General features: G+C 42.2%; 1 protein-coding gene across 1 annotated transcript in view; it reads right to left on the bottom strand.

The window, feature by feature from the left end:
• Positions 1–18137, bottom strand: part of T265_14992 (hypothetical protein) — a gene marked incomplete at both ends in the record, with an annotated part of 93080 nt that extends 74943 nt beyond the window's left edge. The window contains 5 exons of the mRNA XM_009176116.1: positions 1007–1146; positions 1827–2049; positions 9098–9230; positions 12136–12301; positions 17922–18137. Coding sequence (XP_009174380.1) covers positions 1007–1146; positions 1827–2049; positions 9098–9230; positions 12136–12301; positions 17922–18136 — 877 coding nt within the window. The remainder of the gene's footprint in view (positions 1–1006; positions 1147–1826; positions 2050–9097; positions 9231–12135; positions 12302–17921) is intronic.
• Between the last annotated feature and the right edge of the window lie 9256 nt (positions 18138–27393).

Genomic DNA, 27393 nt, shown 5'->3' with positions numbered 1-27393 from the left:
CAGCCTCATTAGCGCATTTAAAAAGACGATCCTTATGGGGCAGTTCAGTTTTAGATGACAACCTGCCAGCTTGTTACTGCAGTTTTGTACTTCCTCGTTGTCAATACTCGTCCAGACATGAAAAAGGCACATGTGCAGAAAATGCCGCATCCCCAAGGTCGTTATCGCTACCACACATTCAGGATAGCAGGTGAGTTGTTAGAGCCCACCAAACAAGGTTGGCAACATACGACCAGTGGAGTGGGGCTGCAGTTGTTCACGGCCCGAACACCCCCATTTGGCTGCACAGAACGAACAAATGAACGACCATATTTGGCCCTGTAGTCATCCTATATATTTACGCAGAACCTCTGTATGTTTTGTCCTGACAACACAGCTATGTCCAGGGTTCCCTGTATTCCCCTCATCGCGTAGTCTGGCGGGCTCAGTGCAGCCGAACCAATAGACGGCCACCCACGATACAACACTGGTGCCAGTTGAGTTTCCCGGGCGATTTCAAGTTGCCAGACAAGCCAAGATGATCCTATAAGTTTCCGCGAAGATTTCGTATTGTCCAAGGGCTTATCCCAAAGCAAGCACACAATCACACTACTCTTCGGGCTTGCATTTTCCACGCGTCATTTGTATCAAGTCGCCATAGAACTAGGATTTTGTCGTGAACGGTACATTATTTGGACTGATGACTCCAGAAATACGGGAGGATAAGACGTTGATGTCGTACGACTCAAAAACGCATTACTGATACACTGGTGTTAAACAGCTTTCCTTATTCTAAAGATGTGGCAAGGGTATGCTAAAGAACAAAGCCACTCCTTTCAGAAATACAGTTGCTGCACCGCCTAAGGGGAAATAAACAGTTTGAATGGTCGCTTTTGTCATTACATCCGACACTATTCGTCAACTTTCGAATTGGCAGCGGGCAGAAGAACAGTCATTTGGGTACTTCTTTGAAAAGAGAGCAGATCTATCGGTGACTGTATCAAAATTAGTAAATTGTGCACCTTACCAGCCAACAATCCAGAAATCAATGTTCCAAACACTGGAGTTTTGAAGCGCTTGCTGATTCTGCCGAAGAACCGGAAAAGCAACCCATCTGACGACATGGCGTAGAGTATTCGCGGGAGTGGAAAAATCGATCCCATTAAACTATAGAAAGGCAGGGATGAATAAAATATCACGTGCGTAATGCATCTTTATTGGTCACGCATTAAGGCACGTCTGACGAAAATCCTAGTAAGTTTAAGAATAGGCTATCTGCGAATTTTCCGCGATTGTTCCATACCACTTATGTCAAACAAAGGAATCTTGGCTGTATGTCTTTGCGACGGAATCTCGAAATAGCCCGAGCAACCGAGCGGCAGTATATTATCGAGTGTAGGTTACATCATCCAAAATCAAATTCCAGCATTTCTAAAATGCATATGAGCCTGAAACGAGGTTGACAACCCTCCGAAACTTCACCTGAAAGTACTTCGAATTTTGTATCCTTTGCGTTGATGTATCATGGAGTGACTGAAATGGATCACTCTAGAATCGCAAAGGAGAGGTTACACTCAGGCTGAACTGCAATTTTAGAATCCTTAAGTTTATAAAACTTTCTGAAATTCCAGTCAAACTAGCGTCGGAATCTACATGGGTCATAAATTGCGTTCGTAGCTGTGGGACACTTCGCACGAACGCCTACATATTAAGTGTCAAGTGCACCAGGCTGCTAATAGTTTTGGCGCATTAAATAACTTAGGTGAGATGACTAGTTCATAATTTCCGAATTCTCTGGCTTGTCAAATTTAGTACAGACATTTTATTCACATTACTGAGAGAAGTACCTTGTTGTCAGCGCACAAACAGCACCCACAGCAATCACGTAGCGAGCCACACTCCACCCGACCCGTTCAAAAGCATACGGAAGCGGAGCATTTGCTGGTATTGCGTAGTAGGGTATCATCAATGTGAGCACCGCAGACACCGATGCGTAAGCGACAAAGCACACGGACAGACAAACGATGATTGCGATTGGAATGGCTCGTTGTGGATTTCGCACTTCTTCACCTGAGAAAAAAGTAGATAAATCCAACCTGTGACCGTCAAAAGTTGAACAATGAGTAATCAGCTGTGGTAGGAGTAAAGAAATCCATTTGTAAAAGGCTATTGTCTACGCTACTTGAGCGGTTGCTAAAAACTCTTCGACAGGCCACGACCAATTTCACAGATGGGAAATTCTGTTGATTGTCTACGTGAGCGGTTGCTAAAAACTCTTCGACAGGCCACGACCAATTTCACAGATGGGAAATTCTGTTGTGTTTCCCGCTAAAATCAAACCAGTTTGCAGATGGGTGTATTTGGCGAGTTGCATCCAATATGGTCCAAGTAGAACACATAGTTAATGGAAACTAGGGGATATGAATAGTCCAAAGAAGGTCAAACCGGCCATAGGCTGCCGATAATGTTTCAGCATCCTTATAAATAGCGTATCCCGTCTATAGACGAGCTTCGGCTGATGGACTGGAACGAAAGCAACAACAGGGTATCCCCTAAGATATCTCCCAAGTAGAAACGGCACCAGACTTCCCAGTCGTGATTAATTTTAGCTCGGAAGCGCCAGAGAACCCAAACCAATCTAAACCCCAGATAGCAACGTATCCTATCCATTAACTATCGAAGTGAGGATGAAAATAGAAGGAAATTTCTGAATTATCCATCACCGGAGTTACAGTTTGTTTTCCTTTTGCAGAGTGCAACATACCAGGTCCAAAAACAAACGAATCACTGATTATCAGCAACTAGATGGGGATAGCGATCTAAGCATGTGGGTCTCTGAGGATGATAATAGTTTTTTCTAACAAGGGGGCTAAATATTCAAGGCGATTTGATATTACACTACTTTGTACCGGCTAGATTTGTTGAATTATGTGGTTGTCGAAAAGTAGTGCTGTTGGTCGTTTTGGAAAAACACACTGTCTTGACTGGCTAATATCACACCATGTTTAGAGGCATGTTTCCGTCATCGGGTGTGATCAATTTTAGCTTCAAAGCATCTGAAGATAACTTTATTGCATCAGAAAAATAAATGAAGGGCAAAACGGGCAGAAAGAAGTGGTTAAAGCACTTTACTGTTTTTCGATTTTATTAGGCCAAAGCGGTAGAAGCTGTCAGTCACAGATTCAGTACTGCCGATTCAGGACCCAGAAGCAATAGGCAAACGCCTGATGCCTTTGTTGGCAACAGCAACAAATGACATCCGCAAACTTGGCCATAAGACTGATGAGAGTTAACGCTTCACCTGAAGTCATTCAAATCGGTGCGTTAGGCCAATATGGTGACAGTGGAACTTGGCAGTCCTAACTGGGCCAACTGGTCTCTAAGCAATACGTTGGAAGACGTCAGTGTGAATAGCTTGTCCTTCGTACAAAGTTAAGAAGAGCATACGAGTCATCGCCTCGATCGAAAAATCGAACATCTTTTAATATCCCCGACGATGCAACGACAAACTTACTTATTCAAATGCATCAAGCTGGTCTGCAGTTTCTATTACCAAGAATTCCCGATCTCAGGTACCACCACGGTTTTATCGCCAGAAAAAATCGTTTGTGGGAAAGATAACACCGGTTTTACAATCGAACCGTATCGGAAACCTTATAATTAATACAGTATGGAGCAGAAAAATACTCTGATGACGTGAACGTCCGTCCAAATGAATTTTGAGTTAGTTCCTGTGCAGCACGTTTGGATGGAACCTCATTCCGACAGAGAAGTTAGGGAGTGCTGCTCTCCCCGAAAAAAATAAGAAAAAACATCAGGTGCGTTCACTAATGTGTAGAAATGCGAACTCCGTGTCTTGCCTGCTGAAACAAGTTTGGTCCGGAGGGAGTCGGCATTTTCACCGAGGATGACAAACAGCCACTGCAACGATCAAATAGCCGAATCAAGTAAATAACTGGACAGTCACGCAAACGCCATCCCTTGAAAAGGAGCACTCTTTCGCCATTTTGACCTTACTCTGCATGAATCGATTGAAACGCTGTCACTCTTTAACCTTTATCATTATTACTAATGTGGATTTCAAGGAACGTCTGCTGCTCCTAGTCTGCTCAGGTGCCAGGCTCAAAGGATGGTAAGCGTCTCAGTACCAGTTGCAAGTCACTTGCATCAACTACCAGCCTCTTATAATGTGGAAACTGCCTGTCCGAATCACTCTGTTGGTTAATGAGGTGTGCATTAGTGGTGATTCTGAAAGAAAGTCTGTGGACTGTTCAGTGCTCCTAGGCTTTTCAGCATAGGCTAACTGCATTGTCTGAGTCGTGTCCATATTCCAAAGGCATGAAAGCATAAAACAAAGAGCGTCGTGTTGCCCAAAGAGTGATTTAAGGCTAAGAANTGTTGCCCAAGAGTGATTTAAAGGCTAAGAAGAACAGTCTTTGAGAGACGAATCTTTTTGGCCCTCCTGTTACAACTAATAAAGTATACCTGCATAAAACACTCACATACATGCCTGCCATACCCTTACCTTACACAGGTCAGCAAAACACAGTATATGCACAATGCAACGTGGTATGATTCCGAAACATTCAGTAAACCGATCCAAGTGAGCTGAAATGTAGTACTGCAGACAAGCGCCCGTCATCTTTCGTATTTTCTTTAAATGAAGTTGTCTGCTGTAATAGAGCGAAGGTCTGTACTGGCAAGTAAGGTGCTTATGAAGGAACATCATCGAAGGCGGAAATGAATAACAAGGTGTCTGAGGTAACCAGTAAAACCTTATCAATGTTATTCTATGCGGCACAACCAAGACACTCGGTCTGTTGTAATTCAACGGTAGTAGCATATTAATGCCACCGAGATCCCTCTTTGAAACCAATGAATAAAGGCTTGAGCTTACTCTCGGACGTCAACTAACTCGCATCACTAAGGAGCTTTTACATTGAAGGGATACATTCCCATGGAACTGTTTTAAAAGGTAGACTCCAAACTGAGGGGAAGAATAACTGTTCGCAGTGTGCTTTTGCTTTTGAGGATTTTCACTTTGGAAGCCTTGTTCCCAAGCATGTGAAAATGATGGCGCATTATAGATGACCATTCTCGTTAGCGCATGAAATTAAAAACCGTGATTGGTTGTGTTCCTCAAGCTCTGAATGAAATGCCAAGTGGGTGGTCATCTAATTTTGTATGTTGTAGGAAGGTTCAGTGTTTCTATCCGAGGCTTGAGCCGAGAATCAACGCACCACTTTTTTAATGCATCAATCCACTTTGAAGGATTCACATTCGAAGCCCTCCGAACAGGACCTAGAAACTGCCAATCAGCCAAGATAGAATGGTCAGGCACTCAATCAAATTATAGGCGCGCAGTTGAAAAAGTGATACAGTGTTGACTTGAGAGAACCGATCACAAACAAAATTTCGAAACATCCTCATAATTGAAAAAAACTGGATCTGGGAGTTTGGATCGCAGTACAACGCAAATAAGGGGGATTAGGCCCTGGTCAATTTACCGCCAAGAATCGTGACGATGAGCAGAGGCTGGTTTTAAAATTATTGGCTTGGTAGTTCTTCAAAATAATATGCAAAAATTTCGCTCATATCATATTCCAGTAGGACGAACTTTATGCATTCCCAGCTCATTCGTGTGCTACTGTTGGTTACGATTATTTCTAATGATTGGAAATTTCTGCTTCCTCCCTACGTAAAATGTTTTAGTTAAGAAAGATTCCGTTTTCGCACTTACTGAGTTTTTCAGCCTCAGTGTCATGCTGTCACTACAGCGAGAGACTGAGTAAAGAATTTTGATTTATAAATCTTGGCCAACGTCTGGGTTACTTATCTTGTCGAGCTGAAGCCTTCGTTAATTTCAGGTCACGTACATAGCAGTCACGTACGATGAACTTTTGGCTGTTCGAGTGGAACAAAACGCGCAAAACCCGAGTGTATCCTTCTACTCGCGAAGGGTGCAGTGATGCGTTTTTTTTCAAATGCTTATCTACAGTCCGGCAACTTCTCGCACCCAACAAACTGGTTCTAAACCTTTCAAAGATGGTTCCGGACGTGTGGTCATCTTCACACAATGACAGTCTCAAAAGAAAAGTCCTGTCAGCGAGATAAGCATGATGGCAAATGATGCGAGTTATTTTACGAGAAAAATTCACCCTTCCCGGAGCCAACGAAGTGACGATTTCTAATTCCCCAAATAGCTGCCGCATACTGCCAGATGCAGCATGACATCATGGTGCCGTTAGCTCTCACTGGCTAGTAGACTGGTATGCTAAACAATTGGTAGCATGACTATTTTCAGTAAATTCTCTTGCAACATTGTGGGGACATTCTTGACTAAACCCAACACGACTTGTTCGGTAGCACATTCGGGATAAGAATACGACGCAACTGGCTTGAAATCTTCAAAGCCGCAGCGGGTATTTTAGAAGCGAAGTTAAACACGCGAGGAAAAACGCAAGGTGTATTACCATCACTCGATTTTATTCAAACTATCGTTGCATTCGTTTTTAATGCTGAAATAATCAAGATAAGTGATCCGTTTTTCCCCTGCTTATGTGGCGGAAGAAATTTAAGGCTGGTAACCCGAATGCAGCTATGTTTTTGATAGAAACAAGTAGAAGATAAGACATTTTTTCACGCACTCTACGCTGGTGGTCCTTGTCAAGCTTGACCTAGTGTGAAATTCCTTTTCAAAGAGAGATAAAACTCACAAAGAGGACAAAGCGTCCTTTTCCGCTAAGGTCTACTCTCCATAGAGTCTACTACTCCATACGTTCAATCAAGCTCAGTAATACAGTTCAGTCATAGATATGTTGGAGTATAAGCCATTTGGAGCGATCACACTGAAAGGTTGATTTCTTCGACCTTTCAAAAAGCATCTGGGACGGATGAAAGTCACTAAAACTGATTGACTCTTGTAAGGAAACCTATGACACATTTAGCATTGGTTACTTGTCTTCCGGCGATCTAGATGAACAATGATAATTTCGGCACCGTTCGAATGGTGCTTCCGCATTAATGACGTACCGGATACCTTTGAAATGCATTGGTAAACGAAGTTAAGGAAACCGCTTTCGCGGTCATTTACAGTTTGTAACTGCTAATCAGTCTTGTAGTCAAACCATTCACCCCTTAAGCATTTCCAGCTCTCCTGGCTACCTGTCAGAAAATCTAACTGTTATTCCACCTCCTGTGCATTCTACGCTTCAACATCTATCTAGCCACTAACCTTCCCACCCTACAATCCTGTCTGATAAAACTTGTATGGGACTGGACTATCTAAGTGAGATGGCAGTTTGTCTCATAATCTCGATTGCTGTCACCTGGAATCCTGGATGCACATTAAAATCCTTACAAGTGTTTAGCCTTGTTGCTCGCTAGGCACTCGTGAAGTCCCAAAGAGAACCGTGGCCCTTGACAGATAAGACACTCATCTCTAGACAAACGTCATCTAGTAGTACTGTATACCCTTTTTCAAAGGAATTTTGAAACCACTTGTTTCGGAACGAACAACTCAAACGTATGCCTAACTATTCCCATTTCGTCTCTTTAGAGTGCGAATTTGACTGATCTATGGGCAGCTGAAGTACACCAGGTCCATCTCACCTTCCCATCCGCTGTAAACTATTAGCCTTGGGGCAACTATGCATGTATTTTCGAACATACAGCTAAAGTCAAAAAGACCTTGAGAAATTCCGCTCTGAAATTTTGAAAGATGCACAACCACTAACCTATCGCCACTTTCCATAACAACGCAATGATGATGCCAACTCGATTGGTGATGAAACGTTTGCAATCAAATTGTCCAACTCAGCGACATGTTCGTTTGTACACAGAAGGTGGTTTGTTTTTCGGTGTCGCCATCCGGGCAATGCTATGGGCCCAAAATGCCGTAGATGAACTAATGATCTATTGGCTTCAGTCATCTGCCCAAAACTGGTGGTGTGAACTTGAAATTTCTGAGCATCACTGCAATCGGCTATTGGTTTGACCTGACTAGCTGGATACTGTGCTCAGGCCACCGTATGCAGATAATAATCATGGCAAAATTGCTGTTACACGTTACGAAGTTGGAAGGGGTGACTGACGCTGACAGGAGTTGACTGTGTTGACAAAAACATACAGCATGCTATGCACTGCTCGCGGTACAAGTGCCAGTGGTTTTCATCCGGCTTCATTTCACACAATACAAAGTGTAAAGAAGTCCTACATTCCAAAAATGACGAAGAACACACCAACATATAAATGTACCCTAAGTGCTGGTCGTAGCGAAGTCTGTCTCCTAAGTGTGTTCCATAGTTCTTGACATCCGTAGAGCGCGCTGCGCATGACTGACCAAAATCGCTCTCAGGTATCCGTTCAGTTCTTTTTGTTTGGTAAGCAGCTAATGTATTTTGCACACCTGGATGCGCCGTTGTTGTACATGTAAAAGCATTATAACCCTCCATGAGCACACGCGGTGGGAATTTCCTTAGGACTGAGGTGAATACAATCTGTATGACTTGGTATGGCCATGAGCGATTTATACATAACCACTCTCTGCATCGCATGTCATGCCCGTATTTTATGTTCGGGGGGACGTATGAGCAACTATTCAGTGGCTGGTGAGAGTGCCAGCTGAACGCATTTTTCTGTACTGAGCATGCGTTTTTACGGTTTGCTCTAGCGCCTCTGAAAATACAGCGTGAACCTTTATGCATGGCCCGCTTCCGACGTTTCGTGATTAAAGGGTTTCTTTGATGTGTTTTAAAATACACTGTGAAACGTTGTAGGCCACCTGATAGTTTGCTTGTGATGTCGTCGGTTGATTGCTAATTGGTCATGTCAAGTCAGAAGATTTTGCCGGTATTCTAGAGATGAAATGGTAGGACCGTAAATCACCGTCACTGGACTAGCAAGAATGTTTTTTACTGACGCTTTAGTTCGGAATAATGAACAGATTACTTCATGATGACATTTGGAATATGTAGTATGAACTGGCCTTAACTAATGTGTTAGATACGACCGAGGTGCCTGCAACCTGCATTTAGCCACATCATATCTCACTGATGGGTCTTGACCAAATTGTGCTCGTATGTAAGTCTACGATTCCACCATAATTTGTATCACTCACCGGTAGTGGCGATGATATCAAAACCAACAAAGGAGTAAAAGCATGTTCCAGCTCCTCGAAGAACTCCGGAGAAACCGAATGGAAAAAATCCCCCGTCTCCAACTTGAGACCGATTCACCTGGTTCAGTGGTACCTGAGAAAAAAATTAAAAAGTTTTGCTAAAACTGGTTGATTATTATTGGAAATTTGCGGGACGAAATCTGGAAAAAATGCATTTCAAGTACCTAACCAAACAAGAAAACAAAGCTTTGGCGTTCATGGGTATCGGGTATAAGCTTAGCTGTTATGTAGCGGTTCCCGGTCAACAGGTCATTCGTTTTTTTGTTTTAATACGCCACGTCATGTCGTCATGATCTCCCCATATTCTTGAGCGTTTGCAGCTATCCCCACCCTTAAGGTTAAAAGAGTCCCTGGGTTACCGCTTGCTTTTGTCCAGCGTTCGTCAGTTTCCTGGAGAATAACTGATTATAAATAGTATCGCTTGCTGTTTGCGCGCTGTCTTGTGTCGAGGTATGTATGCATAGTGGTATCGCTCAGCGAAAATTACGGAATAATTCTGTTAACTTCACATTTCGAATTGTTTCTTGATTATTTGGTCTGTGTTTGAACCTCTGTACGACCTCAAACGCCCACCGAATTCAGTTATTTACATACTACACACTAGTTGTCTCGATGTTTCAAGTCTAGATGAACTCTACAGGGCATACATTTTCAAGGTGCCATTTTACACGACCGTGAGCTTGCGCAGCCTTATCACGAGCCTGTTTGTAAAACGTAGCGTGAAGTGTTTCTAATATTTTTAAAACAATGTACTATGGCCCAAATCTGTACGTTTCATGCTTGGAAACAGTTTTCATTTCCAGTTTTTAGTTTTGGGTAGTCATCTTGCGACCGACCGAAATATGCTGCGTACATTTTTCTCCTTTCACCAGTATTGTATCCTTGATGTTAAAGTGAAAACTTTCAAGCAGTTTTGTGGCGGATGGATAGTTAAATTCATTTGTTTGGTTGTTGACGCAAAAACGACGATATTGCATGCACATAACAGCATGCACGCCATCAAAAGTTCTGTCGATGGTAATAAGAGAGCCATTAATTTTCCAGTAGAAAGTCTCACATTTTACCTCAGCCTTAAGAATTTTTTCGCTCTGAAGATAATGTAACAGGAGAATTTATTGGACACTGTTCATCACCACATAATTAAACCCCAAACTGAGGAGTATATCCATATTTTATGCATAGCCGTATTGATGCTACGATTCTCGTACTGAACCATCAGAGTTTATTTAAGATACCAGCGCATCTCTTTTTTTGTTGCATTAATGTTCTGGAAGTTTTATCCCGTTGACACTCCTGCGAACGAAGAGAGTTGAACGTCAGTCTGCTATGAGACGCGAAAGCAGTAAATCTTTCGATATAACCTCCCGCATGATGGCGTTTCAACAGGTTGCTACTTTTAGCTTGAAGTGCACGTACTCTTTCTTCGGCCCTCGTGGTAAATATGTGAAGTCCCGACGTCCAATAATGGAGATTATTAAGATGGTTATCAAGTCCATCACTGCATACTGGAGCAAAGATTAAGTAGATCTTTACCAGAGCTTTGCATCTTTGCATGCTATGTCCAACTTCTCTACAAGTAAGCTCCGTCATACTATCTCATCCCTCCCCCAAAGTCAATTGAATACCGCTTTTCCCCCTTGCGAAGAAGGAAGTGACAACTACTGGACAGCACGCAAAATCTGTTTTGCTTTCAGCGATGGCTTTTGTTGTTCAGTGTTGTGGGTATCGCCAAAACATCCAGTGCCCAAACCCATCTTTGTTTTGAATTCAACTCTTTAGGTACCAAAAAATAAGTCCCACTTACTACGTCGGTGACGTTTTCTGGACATTTCTCGAAATAACTGAATCGTTAAGACCTAGTTGTTTGAATACATGCAGTGGAAGACATTTCATGCATACATATCTTTGTACGTGATCCATGAAATCATAGAAGTTACTCGTAAACAAATGACACTGCAGCAAAAGTTGTAAGATGTACTTTTCACATTTTGACAAGTAAACTAGTGGAAGAAACGTGGAATGTTCTAGATTCTTCCCTTCAAAATGTACCACACTACCTCCATACCTGTCTCCCTTTTTTCCCATCCATTTTGCGAAATCAGACACTGTATGACAGTCGCAGAGGACGTGTGGCCTTCAGAGTCGAGCGCAGTTTTATGTACAGCTATAGCAACTCCGCTAAAGGAAAGTCAGGCATCATAGCTAGGACTTCATGTACGGTATGCGCACTTAAATACTACAAGTGTGAAGTAAAGCTGTAGGTAATGCTTTTCAAATGCAATTATCTTACAGTTTTCAAGTTATTTCGACAAGCACTTTTTACTGAACTGAGGTTTGTTTTGATCAAGTAGTCAAACATTAAGAGTTCCTTTAATGTAACGTACTTTGGGACCAAATGAACACTCAGAAAACACTATCCTTCACTTAAGTAGGTAGTGACATTTTTCGGCGATTAGTTTTTAATTCAATGCTTCAACAAAATCCTTATCTTATAGAATTATAGGGGGAACTCAGTTTAGTTTAGGGATGTCTTAAAAAGGTTGCAAAAGCGCGGCGTTAGTGCAAATTTTGAAGGTCTTAGAGATTTGCCGTCGTATTTCGTCTGAGAGGGCGAAGAATAAACTTCACTTCTCAAACAAGAGTTTTTAGATTACACTAGCCCGTCAAAGCACTGATGTGAAATCAATCGAATCTGGAACGACAGTCGCATGGGAGTAAATACGCTTCGGTCGTCATTTTTCCAGGAATGTAACTAACAATGAGATTGTGCAGTCGCCTTTTTGTTGCTAGCTGAGATGGATTACGCAGATAACCGGCTAAACGTTTTCAAATATGAAGGCTGTCTAGTAATATTGATCGATAAGCGGAGGTTCGGGGCACATGTGTCTCATCTCTTAATCTGTCCTACTGAAAGGAATGAGGAAAGTTTCACAAAAATCCAGTGTGTTCCATAGGAAATTCGGAATGGCGAAACTTACGTTATCCGGGTCAATTCGCCAATTGCTTATGTCCACGCGAAATAGGCCGGTGATGGTGACGTAAGATATCACACCCAAGTTGATAAGTGTAAACACGTTGTTGAAGATTGACGATTCCCGTGCTCCAAAAACAAGGATGGCTGAGAACATTGAGAACCATATGTAGCTTGTTTATACGAACCTACTTGGTTCGGGAGCACAAATGTGAAACGAACTGGAACAATTATCGTAAACGTCAATTTCGAGTGGCTGAAATACATTCATCAATCCAGGTTGGAGTATCCAAAAGCCTTTGATTTTTTTCTTGAGTGTCCGAATGCTGACAAGACTCAGGAGCTCAGCTGAACTTGTTTACTGTGGACCTTGATATTTAAGTATATTACTACAGGTGATGGTGCAAAAAGAATAGTGCCCAGTTCCATCCTTTGCAATCAATATGCCGTCGGTGGGAGTTGGTTCAACGCATGAAGTTCCTTTGAGTCTTCGCATCACAGAAAAAATCGATGCACATTTGTTACCATTTAGCCAGTCAGATGAATCGGCTAGCAATAATTGGTGAACCGTTCATTGGATATATTTTTTTCTTGTGGCAGATAACCGATTTCATGTTTGACTAGTCTACTCGATGGTGTCCCGGTTTCGATGGACTGAAATTTTCACCCATTTCATTCCTATGGTAGACAGCCTATGGTGATGAACAGTAACCGGTGAGTAAGCGAGAGATAGTAGATTTAAAATTGAAATCTGGTTTAACAAAAAATAAAACAGAAACTAACGGATTACTAGCCGGACTGCAACAGTAATGTCGGACCCCATTTAAGCAGTGTGGCTTATGTTTGTTCCATGTAATCATTTATCTGCTTTTCTTGGTCTCTCAAAAGAGATTTCTTCGGTATCCTAGGAAAGTGCATGCAGTACAGTTGCCAGGGAGCTGTCTTAATGGATAAAAACTCAAAGCAATTAATTGGAGATTCGTTTTGTTTTAAATTTGGCTTGATAACCGTAGTCACCATAGTTACCTTTCGGAAAATCTTTAGAAGCCGACAACTAACTACTCATACTACACAGTAAATTTTTTGAACTTTTCATTTCGAAACAGGAGAGGCTCTTGTCTGATGTCATCCCCTGTAAATGCCTATAGAGCATTCAAATTTCTGATTATTTGTCAGTGAGAAAATCGTTTCACGCTTTAGAGAAAGCAACTTGGAAATTTATTTCAAATTACGAGTTAATTCCAGCATTATTTGCACTTCCGGACGCATCAAGAAAACCTGTGTTTGGCCGTCCACAAAATATCACTACAACCATCGAACCATTTTAGAGCAGTTAGTTTTTCCTGCATGTCTTAGCACCGAAAAGCTGGTTTGTCAATTTACCACTTGTGCTTGAAACTCAATCTTATTGTTACCCTGTTATTTTGTTCTTCCTGGGGTTTATATGATATTTGTGGTGGCGTTGGTCTAAGGTGAATTTAATACGCCGGCCTTCTGGTGCAATAACGGTCCCTGAATAACAACATATTTTATTACTGTGGGTTCATTAGAATGGCACATCTAGTATAAAAACAAAACTTGTAGCTCTCCTCAAAGACGCGTCGATAAACATTTATCCATAAAAATGTAATTATGCAACATTACGGCATACTTTTTGTTGAATTCACCAGAGGGCTGACTTCATCTCCGTTTATGTTGACGTTTTATTTAGGACGCTTCCAAAGAAAGGTCAATATCCGCAACACACCTGATTGTCCAAGTGACATCTGGCCCTCAATCTGATCGATTCTTGCGGGTTTTGTGTTGCGTCGTGGTCTGAATATTGTGCATGTGCTTGGTTCGTTAGGTAGCTTCGGTCCAGCAGTCCTGTTCCATTATTCCGATTGGCCCGTTCTGCTGTTCTTGTGTGTTTTGTTTCAGCAAATCCTCACGGCATCCTCAAACAAACAGTCACGATGCGGATATCGACTTTTCTTTAGAAGTGGAATTATCACCCAACTAACCGTTCCCTGACAGTGTCTCTTGCATGGTGACGTAACGTTTGTCAGTCGATTACCAAGCTCAGTGAGCTGATCAACTTTCCGGTGGTCAGCAGTCATTCAAACCACCCGAGCTATCACTATTTAGACACATTGCTATTTCCTACCGTTTCTGCAGTCATTCAGCTCAGGAGGTCTTCAACGCGTAATACAACCTATGCTTTAATGCGATGTGGTGGAAGTATGATATGATTGAAACCCACAGATCAATTGGGAGGGCATTTCCGGGTTCTTTGCCATTCCCCCAACTGAATATCTGTACGTGATTTGACCTGAGTGTGCCTTACTGAATCTCTTCGGTGTATGTCCTCATCAAGATCTCACAACGTCAAATCACATACACCCATCCATACACTAACAAACTCACATGTATATGTGTGATCCAACAGATGATATCTGTTAATCGATTCAAAGCATTTGATCAAAAGGTTCCTACACGTTCATTGATGGTGGAAGCTGAACTCCAAGTTATTTTCGAGGCCTCCACGGATTCAGAAGCACGAAGAACCATTTCGTGCGCCTCAGTTTCTTTTTCGAAACATCATACTACTACCTCGGTCCATTTGAAAACCCCTGCAGACCCAGCCCAACCGGTGTCAACCAGGGGGAGTAGCCAAACTACCTTCAAAGTAGAGCAGAATACTGGGATATTTCCAAACAATAACCTCATATATTCATTAGCTGAACAAACTAGTTTGTACAATATATCCGCCTCACTGGACTGCGAACTCGGGCAGTAGTATCAAAGAAAATGTCTTGTTCTCATTGTGGACAGTCTAGCAAAAGCAATGTCACAATAGGTATCATAATACTCATTTCAGATAGCCCGTCAAATACAGAGTAAAGCTGAAATATCTTTTTGTGAGTCAAGCTTGTGTATTGATTACTTGCCGAAATTAGGGCTCTGACTTTAAGAGGGTAGCCCAGTCGGTTTTACTTCTTCCATATGACCATTCGGACGGTCGACAAACAATAAGAAACAATACTCTCAGCTGCAAGACCATTTTGTGCTTAGCTGCCGTTCCACCGGAAGCACGAGGGTTGAAATACCACCAAGTTGCTCAAGCCTATTATGGAACAGTTACGATGTTGGAGTCGCGTTCAAACCACGTAGTTCTCTGAGTATTCTAGAGTAGTATAACTATTCTATCCACTAATCCTATTTTACTGGTCAAGTGATCTGGAGTATACATAGTATTTGAGGGTCAAGTCAAGGTTAGCTGTGAAGAAGAAAGTTTAAAATTCCGAAGCGGGTCTTCCAAAACTCGCAGAAACAATGCTGATGACGGCGATTTGGAGTTACTCAGGAACCACGTGAAACGATGCCACAAAATTCATAATACAAGATCGTCCAATGAAATCTTTCAGCGGGGGAGACTTTCAGACTTTTCAGTGCTCCAATGAAAGGAGTTCGAAGAGACCGGAAGACCTCAAAATGCGGCCACTCACGTTCGAGTTTGCAACTCTGACCATCAATTATTACTGTGCCGCAAAATGGGTTAGTACGCAACTTTACGCTTGTCATTTTTTAGTCTACCGAGACGAATTTCTCAACAAATTTTGTGGTGTAGTGAATTTGAGATCACTTGAACTTAAAAAAATTAAATAGTGTTCTCCAACCCTCCGTTATGCAGATCACCAATTAGCATTTTCTTCTCTGGTAATAAAAACATACTCTACCGTAAGCTCTTTCCGCTACATGAAATATGCACTTTGTGTATTAGACGTAACAAGTACAGCATTCTTCCCATCGGCGAAAGATTGGAACAGACTCACGATCAACAAGGCCACTCTCGACATCAACACACGGGAAGATTTACGTTACATATAACGTAATACGTCGTAATAATACGAATAACCATCATTGTTATGATGTGTCATACGATTTATTCAGAGCTAATGAATACATTATTTCCCAGTCGTTTGGCAGAACAAAATTACTCATTCACTTGTCTGGACCTTTACCCTCAGTCTTGCGCTATAGAGCAATAACGCCATACCGTAATTCATTCATTTTGACAGCCTGGTTTCGGTTGTAAGATTGTTCATTCGGATGTCATTCGGATTTGCCTACTAAAGTATGAAAGTTAATCAGTGCTTTTCTCGACAACCACTGGAAATGTCACATTATTTGTATCACTAAAAGGCCACATGATTCCAAAAAATCAATAAATTGGTTAGATTATAAAGCCTGTCAGAGTAGTGACTGGCCGTAAATTTACTTTCCAATAGAATTCTGGTTGATGTCTGGTGGTTATGAGATATATTTGATATGGGAAGACCAAGAGTTCACTATCTGTCAGGCACTGTACTTTGCTCCCCGTTTTCCTCATGGCAAGCTTCTGTTGCAAGAAGAAATTTGGTGACAAACATGCAGTGAAACTTCCTAGGAACGACCATTTACATCAAACGTGCCTCAAAGCCCTCCAGTGACAGTCTGACAAGAGAATTATCAACTATCTGTGGATGACACTTCCGTTCTGACAAGGTTTGAGAAGATAATTACAGAGAACCCCGTTGTATTTTGCTGGTTCTAATTAACATGTGTGGTTATTGAAAATAGCATTAGTTCAAATGAATTCACCTCAAAATTTTAGAAAACCCATTCGGGAATGGAACCACTGATATTTCAGTAGTATCTGCAGATCTTTGTACTAGATTTTACAGCCAAGAATGAGTGACGTACTAGTTCCTCCGGATTACAGAATAGGAACCTTAATGCCACGACTGAATGACCCATGGACTTGGCGAATGGTTGTTTTATACCATGTACGACATTAGCGGACACAAATTATACTGCGTCTTATTCATTGCACCGGAACATTTCGTCTACTTTCAATAGCTGATCCCTAAGCAGTGATTCTCCCATTTATTTTCAACATACAGTTTTGGTATCTATGGTTTTGTTTTCTTACATTCTAAAGTTGGAGGTATTAGCAGCGAGCTGATTTTGCGATGGAATTTTCCATGAGCTCTAATGAGTGCGCTTTAACTAGGTTTAACCCTGTATTGGTTTTTAGTAATTAGGTAACCATTTTTTTGTCAAACCACCTGGTACCAACTAATCTGAAGCATGCATCTCCGTATGTTGCGAAAAAGATGGCAAAAATTATCCGCAGAAGTCATTTGTTGAAATTTTCAAAAGACCGAATTCGGTGTCTTACTTACACACAGTCTCCTCACAATCTGACGAAACACAGGTTTACCATTCCAACCCAAAATAGCTGAGTGGTCTATTTGTAATGTACCACTCACAATGTTGCTGAAAATCCATCAACAGCCCACTACCAGTTTCGCCCTTCTTGGGGCTCATCAGGTAGGCGCAGTCAACGGGTTTCCGTCAACCTTATGTTCTATTCGAAACCAAATTGCACGAAATTAGCGAATATACACTCATCTGCAAACTAATTTGGTTCTCTCCAGAGACTCACCTGGAACCCGGCTGAATGTGAGTAGTACATTACAAATATATAGATGTATCGCGATATTTCAAATATCGTAGCGACTGAAACATGAGGCGGCCTGGTGCAGTACATTCAGTTGCCTGAGAACATCATAAGCGAGAGATTCAGCTGGGTTCCAGGTCAGTCACTCGAAAGAACCAAATTAGTTTGCAGATGAGTGTATATTCGCTAGCTGAGTGGTCTATTCGATTGGGGAAGAAACACAACAGGATATTAAGTGAAAAACACTCACGGGTTTTTAGTTCAGTATCTAACACCAAAACCTCAACCAGGGCTGATTTTTATCATACTTTCCGCCCTTGAACTCACCCGTGACAATGGATGTAATTCCAAATGAGAACAAATCCACGTAATCCGCAAAACCGGGAACATTCATTGACATGTATTGTGAGAAAAAGTTGGAAATCTTCTTGTTGATCAAATCATCAAAGTTCGAACTCCATGCACGAGCCACACTGGAAGTACCTAAAACGAATAAGATGAGTTCAAGCAGGTGAAACTCACTTCTTAGTCACGGTGGAAAAACTTCAAAATGAATTGGGCACAAGGAACGGAAAATGGATGAAAAACGCCATATGAAGACCTGTACACCATGTGAGTGGATGAAGCTACGTCTGGTATAAACTAACGGAAAAATGCAACACTGAAGCCTTTTACAGAAAAATGCAAGTGCCGCGTCAGTCGCACAAGTAGCATTTTAATCTAGACCGTACTGTAAAAATCGTGGATAAGGAGACATGGCGGTATTTTCAAAACTGAACGATGCATACTTAGAAATTTGCAAGTCACATTCACGGAATAATTAAAGTTACCCAGAGTACCAAGGTCAAAGCGGTTTATAACTTAGCCGCTGCTTCAAGATGATGCTGTGTGGTGCTGCGTGTGTCGGCTGTTAGGTTGCCGGAGCCTTTGTTGGCAGCTCCTAGGTAAAAATGCGGAAACGGCGGCACGATCACTGAGCACAGGAAGCAGTGTGTTTCCACTGAGCTAGCATAAACAAATGTATTACTGAAAGCCACATTCTAGTTCTCGGGAATGAAATTGGTCGTTTATGGAGCCACATGGAGCTATGATATGCCACATCCTGATTCCATTATATCCCCTCACACTATTGTCATAAACCCGAAAATCCCGATCACCTTCTTTAAACGCCGAGGTTTTTAGGCTGAGGAAGAGCTAAAATATGGTAGAAAAATGCACTGGTGTCGTAAGGATTTCTGGATCAACGTCTTCTAGGACTTCATAAAACAAATCAGCTTTATCGGCTAACACGGACGGTCTTATTTTGTAGAAACGTTTATCATTACTACGTTGGGGAATGCAGTAAGCAAGCCGGGCCACCGTCTTGCAAAAACTGTTTCCACTTTGATAACAGGTTTGAGAGAAACAAGTCATTACGTGAAAATATAGAATCAAGGTTCTTTAAGGTCTTTTCACCTGCTGTTTGCCTATGACTAAAAACTCCACAGAGTGTGGCTCTTATTCATTTCCCGGCGGAGGTTCGTTCGTCTTTGCCTGCTGGGCTCAAAAAGTAGCTGGACCAATTAGAGAGAAGATGCCCCATTCACCTTATTCATAAGGCTGCATACTACTCAAAAGTGTAGTATAACTCACCCTGGAACTCTACCTCTAGAGATTTTGCGTATAAATCTACTTCTAACTTGAAACGTCCGTCTTAAGAGAGTGGGGCAAAATAGTAAAAGAAAAATACTTAGATCAATCGATTGTTCAGTGTTACCTGCTTTGTGTAACTAACTTTGTCTAATTAAGTCAAAGCGTCGAAAAATCGCGCGGAAAAAACCTCTCATTTTATCGTCAGTGATCGCTTCTAGTCATCTGACATCCTGAAAGGAACTCGGCTCCAAATCTTGTCACGAAATCGGCCTGTAAGCCCCCATTTGACCGCGTTAATTTCCTCGATGGGAATTTCCGCACAAACGGATTTGACAGCGCGAAGTACAGTGCAAGCATGGCCACACTGAAAAGTAGGCTTCCACTGAACCGATCTAATATTGCCCTGCTTTTTTAGGTGAAAGTGTATAGTACGCCAACACGCAGGAAATTGCCTTTTAAACAAGCGATTTTTCGAGGACAAAATACCCCTGTTCTCAAAATGGTTGATTCTCCTCTCGACTGGAGACTCAGCACTCTCACTCAAATACCCCGCAGGACCATACATCGTTATAAAGCAGGCAAGTAGAGAAAACGAAGAAGAAAATCCAACTAGGAAACGCACTATGCTGTGGGCTCAGATGCATGACTTGACTATCACTTGGGAGTTGGTTATAACTTGATTTGACGTGGCACACAATTCTGTCATGGATCCGCATACAGACCCGCTTTCTGGAGCACTTCACACTGAAAATACCAACCGAACAGATGAGAGATAGTGTGAGGCAAAGTTGAGTGAAAGCGCATCCTTCAGATTTACAGTGCTGATCAGTGTTTTGTTTGATGTGGCATTCGTTTTGTCGGCTGATGCTGGAGTAACCTTGAGTGTCACCGACCTCTCTCAGTTCCGCCTTGTTAATCTGACTTCAAAGAGTTCCCTGTTTCTTGATTCGTTAAACCGGTAGTTATCTGAAAATTCCGGTCGAGATATTCGTCCTTCGTACGTAGCGGTGCGCAAATAGGATCACGTTCAATACAGACTGATCGAATACATCATACGTCCAGAAATTCCCGTCCATAACTTGTGTCTCCGTAAGCCAAAATTTTTGCGTTTTCCAGAGTGGATTTCTGGCCTTCTTGGTCTTCGTGTGTAGATATCAAGGATAGCGGGTTATGTCTCCTGATGGCTGCGTTGAGTTCCTTTTTCGCGTGCATAATGTCTTCTCAGTTTGATTAACGTAGAACTTAATGCATTTGTTTCATTCAATTTACTCTACCGCATTGTTCCCCTTGGTCTTGTCTTGGTTGTACTTCGGCTTTGACATCAGTTTCCTTAAATTGGCATTCGATTTGTCGACAACGCGGATTCCTTTTTGAGCAAATAATCGTATTGTGAGTTCAGATATATTCTTGATATATGGTCTGGTCGCTTGTCCTCGTTGGTGTTCTTGCTGCCAAAATTCCTTGAATACCCATTTTACTGGAATACTGTGATTGGACGGACTCATCTCTTTTTTCGTATTTCCCTGTGATTGCCCTCTTGGAAAGAGTTGAAATGCAGCTCTGCATGAAGTTACTCGAATTTTTACTCTTGTGGTTCAGTATTTGACACGTGTCTCCTTCCGGTATATACAAACATTCAGAGTTCCATCCACTTTTCTGTTCGTTAAAAAGTCCAAGAAAGGTAATCCGTTGTACCTTTCTAGTTCGATTGCGAACACGATATCTTGAAACCCAGTACTGAGCAGTTCGTGAGCACTGTGTAATGAATCGCGTTTTTTTACAGAAGTGTCGTCAGATTTCATTCCTCATGGTTCTTGGCTGGTTATCTCGCTGCTTGCATTTTCATAGGCATCATGTTGATTCTACTGACGATGTTTGTAGTTGGGCCGTGAATGTCTGAACCGGACGTAGTTGTGTAGCATCTGCTTGGATTTGAGCAACAGCCAGTGAATATCCAGGAAATTTCAGGAAGACGCGTTCATGGAGAAGATGGATATTCAGTTTTTATAAACAAGATGCATATGAGAGTTTTGCTTCCATGTTCACTAGTCTATAACTGTTCAGTTGGCATTTTCCAATAAATAACTCCGCAGCGAAAGCCTTCTTCCTTTCACCTATAGTTCTGGTTACTCTCTCGTCCACCATGAGGAACTTGAATATTGTCGTGATAGCGGGAGATTTCAATGCGTAGTTAGCACGCGGTGGTTTATCAGAGGCATACCTTCGTGGCAGGCAGTGATAATGGTGAACACTACTTGCAACTTTGTACCGCTCACCAGTTGTTTCTGGGTGCTAATGAGTTCAGACGCAGTGGGCGCAGTTGTGCTGTCTGGCTTCCCGCTGCCGCTGAGCCTTGGCGTCAAACTGACCAAATCAACATAAACTACCGACGGCACAGTTTGGTTCCTGGTTGTCCCTTTGTTTTGGAATATGCAGGTTAGTTTACCAAATGACCTTGTCTGGTGCGGTTTTTCGCTAAATTTCCCTGCCAAACTCTTCATTTGGCAGTAGAAAAGAACTCAGAGTTATGAGATAGGGGAGCACAAAAAAGTTTACTACGCACTGAAATGTAGCCAACCTCCTAGGAAGATATTAACCTCAACTGGAAGGAGATGACCACAGCTGGACAGGAAATTTTTCGGATCACGTAATCGGAAACCACTGGATCTCAAAACGGTCCCAACTTCTCCTCAATGCGGGGTTCCATCCCATCCATCTCAGAGCATAATACAGTCAAACGATCGACTAGATGACAGCTCAAACGGGGCGAGCCTGTAGACAGAGATCTATGGTGGAACCAGAAAGTTTAAGAAAATGGAACAGGCCACTGTGGTTGGGAATGCAGCACACAAGCTCTTCCAGTTAATCTGAAAAATAGGACCGAAAAGGTCTTCCGTAAATAGCTTAGTCATCCCATATCGTGCAGCTGAATGGTTTCAACAACAGTTCAGTTGGCCAACTTCCCCCTGTACCTATGCCTTTCATTCGACTCGCCCATTTTTGGCCGTCGTCTATAAGTTTAGGTCCACCAATATGCTCTTCCGCCTTAAAAAGTCATCGTGCCGCTGGGGCAGTCAAACCACTCTGGCGCCATACGGGTAATCTGTGCCATGCTCTAACTATGTTGCTCGTGTATGTTTAAAAACAGCGAAGTATTCCGGATAAGGGAAACCAATTATTGATCGTGATCGTATTCACAAAAGGCACTCGAACCGAATTTTGCAACCAAGGAGGTATAAATGTCACGTAGCTCCTAAGGCGCCTCCTGAATTACTTTGCGGCACCATGCCTATTTTTGTCACGTGGGGAGCAAGCCTAAAAGCATCAAGCAGGATTTTGACCGGAGACAAGGTACACTGACCGTACCTTCACATTAACTCGAGTGCTTGAGCAGTGCCGCATGTAGCACAAGCCAACAATCGCGGTTTTCCTTGACATTAACGAAGCCTTCGACTCCGGTGGACTGATTCATCTAAATATTCTTGGTCGGAAGGAAATTATCTTAAAGTTCATGACCAGTCTCCTTGTCCTGTTTCCTGGTCGAATAACGGTGTAAGAAAAACCGTATAGAACCCCCTCGTTAACAGTAAAGCTCGTAAGGGTTATTTCCACAATCCTTTTTGTTCAACTTTGTCGTGAACTTTATTATGGATTGCACACCTCACGGGAGCATGAACCCAGGTGCCAGAATCACTTTTGGGGAGAGATTAACGGGTCCTTATCGTGCTAACAGCACCATTATTTTGTCCGACGGATGTTTGTCCACAAAAAATACTTTAACTAGAATTTCGTTATGCGTTTCACACTTCCAGTGTGGAAAAGTATCACTTCAAGATTTTCCATAGTCTCGTCCATCTCTGAATCTTCAGGATGGGAAGTTGAGTGTTTGTTATTCGAAAAAGTGGTAGTTCAACATGAAAATGTCTTTAACAAACTAAATAATTAAAGGGAACGTAAATTGCCCGCCGGGTATTTGAGTGTCAGACTGTTAGGCATTGATTCGCGAACAAAAGCCCGTTCCATTATCCGGAGATGTGACGATCTTCCATTGATTCAGCCAAACTCGGCTTTTAAAAACCGTTGGAACAGGAAATTGCTGAGGTGTGATAAAATTCGTGATTGAGGCAACCGCATTATTTAGTTGACAAAATACAATGTTCTAGTGATCAATTATAAAATATGATGCACTCAATTCGAACCAGTCTGATTCGTTGGGTTTCGTAGGTTGACATGCTTTTTTACGAGTTTTCTAAGGTGAAAATATAACTCTTATGACTCGAGTGGTATAAAAAGATCCGGGTGCCAACGATCCTATTAACGTTTAGAACACGTAACAATGTGTGAGCAATGAGATTTACTACCTTAAAGTGTCGTAAGTGATAAAGAATCTCGGATCACCAGCTTAAAGCATACACGCCGTGGTAAGTTCGCGGCTGCTCTGTTACTCAAGTAATGCGTTCATACTAGTAACATAAGTCATTAAAAATTTGGAATAGAACAGATTAAAAATGCACTTCAGTGTCACACCCTTTTAGTTAAACTTCCTATGAATGCGTGTCAACATACGGAAACTGAATAATCACGGCGATAGAAAGAGAGGACTAACCACGCAGCTGCATAAACTGTTAGACCGGTGCGTAATCCACAAGGAAGAGCCCAAAACCGTAAATCGAACAAGGCCCCATCTGCCTACCTAATTGGTCCCAAGATAGATAAAAGTGTTGATTTGCTGGTCTCTTCGGAATTTAACACACATATGTATTGTAAACCCACATGTATTCTAGGTCTTTGATTCGGTGCCCATCAAATCCTCCACACGTATGCATGATTAATCAGACGAAAATTTCCAACTATTGGCCAGATGGCGGTCTAAACTCGTCAGCAGCCGAGATTAACACCCAAAACCTCTCAATGCCTTCATATAGGCACAAAAATGACTTGATTTTCGAGAAACGCAGTCATTCGCAAATCAATCTGGTTTTCACGAGAGATTCAACTGAATCTTTCGTTTATGATGTTCAACAACTGAATGTGCTGCACACAGGCCGCCTCATGTTTCAGTTGGCACGATATTCAAGATATCGCAGTATATTTTCATAAAGGAAACTACTCACAATGTTGCTGAAAACTCTTCGATAGCCCATGACCGGTTTCGCCCTTCTTGGGGCTCATCAGGTAGGCGCATTCCCCAAGGTTTCGTCAACCTTATGTTCTACTTGAACCCTAATTGACTGATTTTAATCTAAGGCATCCGAAAGAGTATGAACCAATAAGGACTTAATTGCAAGTATCGAACACCCATTTGTTGACGGGTGTCATTCGAGTTACCTTTGGGCGGTCCGTACGTACAACGACTTTATAAACCATGCGTTCTGGGTTCTCGTATGGAAGTATTTGTGCCAGTCAGCGAAGCATCATTGTTGAACACTGATGTCATGCTTTCTATAATGATTGATGATGATGTTTGTCAGTTTGTTTATATAATCGGTCTTGTTGAGCATCAGGATCATTATCTGGACCAGACGAAGTCTCCTGATTGCGTTTGTGTGATTCCTTCAGAGACTGTAGACGCTCAAGTGTGACTTGACTTTTAAGGCACAACGACGTAGTCCAATGAGCTTTTGTATCAAGACCTAAAAGCGAGTATGCAAAACCAAATGGCTGACGCATTTCTTGTATGTAAGGACTCCCCAAAACACATAGCGAAATCTATTCTCTGCGGCCAATTCTAATGATAATAACGGTTCATCGCCGTTTCGGTGGCTAGGTTCAATGCCGCCCGAAGGAATTGGGGGGACTGAGAAAATGTCAGGTTGCTCACGCCTAGGTAGGAGCATTCGAGAAGTCAGGGTTGGGTTCAAACCAAGGACCATCTGGTTGAAAAAATTCCCGCCTTAACTACTGAGCTACCTCGGGCTGAATAAGACCGATGTTTAATGTGAACAGCTCAGAATTCTGAGTCATTGCCCGCTCGAGAAGTGACCTACTCGAATACACACGCAGACAGTTGTACCTCCGTAACCTTCAGGACAGTTGGAGTCATAGCGTTAATCTACAGCGCGCATGTCAATAAAAGACGAATGTGCTGACAAGAGACTCTACGCCGTTTACTAATATTTCTCCACTTGACTACATGCGGAACTTTACCAGAAACTCTAATATTGCTTTTCTATTCCATCTGTTGAGGTCAATGCACTAGCTGAAATTTTTGTAAGTAAACCTCAGCACACCGTTTTAAAATAGATCACGGAGCAACCACTTTTTCACAGAGTGTATGTGGGGGACCTCCCTGCCATTTACAAATTTAACATGACGGCGGTAAACTCTCCAAGCTTTCACCGCAATCCGAAAATAGTGTCCAGCACCTGGATGATACAGTGACGAGGAGATTAGACAGATTACTTAAGAGCAGTGTATACCCGAATCCATGTGGTCAGGCCAGCGCAATAATTTCCACAACTCCGTAGACATAGAGTGTAATAAAAACTTGGTAAGACGTCTAGCCTGGAGAGCTTGTACAGTCTGTATCCTTGATAGGTTTGATGCTAAACTACAGGTTATTCGTGAATCCCTGATGCAACACGGATATCTAGAACAGTTTATAAATAGGCAACTCAGAAGGAAGGCCGAATACAAGCCTCGAATAATACCATCAGCCGAGAGCCACCTAAATCCGTCTTTCCTTCTGAAGCAACATGGTTCCCAAAACACTGACCAGCCATCTGGCCACTTTCTTGAAGCGGGCGGCCAAATTGAATGTACATCTCGTAGATGGCCCATTATTCAACATCATCCTCAATGATAGATCGCCAGTATGTGGTTCACCAATGGTGGTCCATTCATTTACTTGACAATGTTTAGCAAATTACGCGAGTCGCATTTCCCGGCACTCATTCGGGAAAATTTGTGAGCACAAACTGTGGTGCGTGAGGCTGGACTGGCCAATTTTGCGACTAGTGTGACTGTCGCGAAATCAATACCAGCCACCTGATCGATCCGGTGGGGTCATTCAGTAATTCATCGGGTACCAATAAGTCGTTCTAAGACCAAACAACAGCAGATATTGGAAATAGTCAAGATGACTACTATTTGGTTAATTTATCCCATTCTGTCATCGAAAAAGACATGCGAAGGCCCTAAGACTGCCTCGGCCAACAGGGCACAGTTTTCAGCAAACAGATTAGACCTATCACACACCTCTCGGCATCGCTATGACGCTTTGCCATATAGCTGTATTTTCCAGAAGAGTGGTTATTAAAATCATATGTTTGAAAACCTTTATTTTTTGGTTGAAAGTGAGAATATTTACGTCCAGGATCACAAAGTTTGGTGGGGACACGCACAAACTTCTACAGAGAATTCTAATTTTTCATCTCTAAACGAAATTATTTGAGTCATCTTCATAAAGAGAACTCCTCACAAGGTTGCTGAAAACTCTTCGGCAGCCCACGACCGGTTTCGCCCTTCTTGGGACTCATCAGGTAGGCGCAGTCCCCAAGTTTCCGTCAACCGTATGTTCTACTTGAACCCCAATCGGGCTGTTTTCGAGAAATACACTCATTCACAAGTCAATTTGGTTTTCAAGACAGACTCAACCGAAACTCTCGTTTATAATATCATAAACGAGAGATTCAGTTGAGTCTCTCGTGAAAACCAAATTATTTGAGTCATATTGTCCGCGCACAACGTGACTGTCATTAGTGTAGGAACCCAAGTGGAAAACCATGATAGTCAACTGAAATTGCCACGTTCACCGTAACCTAAAATCGATTACCAAGTTTTTGCTTCCCCATCCGGTGACCCGCCGGATTTTTAATTTTGTAGACTTAAAATTATAAAAAGTTTCCTGAGGCTCGTTCAGAAGAGTTGAACTTGAATAAAGACAGTTTCAAAAAAGGAACGACATGGCATGATGGCGAAATGATCCTTATTGCAGGATGCAGGTTATCTTGATGACATATGTTTTAAAGAAGAGAGGAACATGCTGAAACAAGCCGAAAGAAAGTTTCATTGCACTCATCGAAACCTCCTGAAAACTTCAGAGTTTTGTTGCTCAATTACAGTTCTTTTATTCAGTATGTCAATGAAGGCCACGGTATCAGCTCTGAGCCGCGCACAAGGTGTTTCTCGTATCACTTGAGGCATTTA

Source organism: Opisthorchis viverrini (genome assembly GCF_000715545.1).
Source record: "Opisthorchis viverrini unplaced genomic scaffold opera_v5_314, whole genome shotgun sequence".
Taxonomy (NCBI): domain Eukaryota; kingdom Metazoa; phylum Platyhelminthes; class Trematoda; order Opisthorchiida; family Opisthorchiidae; genus Opisthorchis; species Opisthorchis viverrini.
This window is presented reverse-complemented; position numbering and strand designations above follow the sequence as displayed.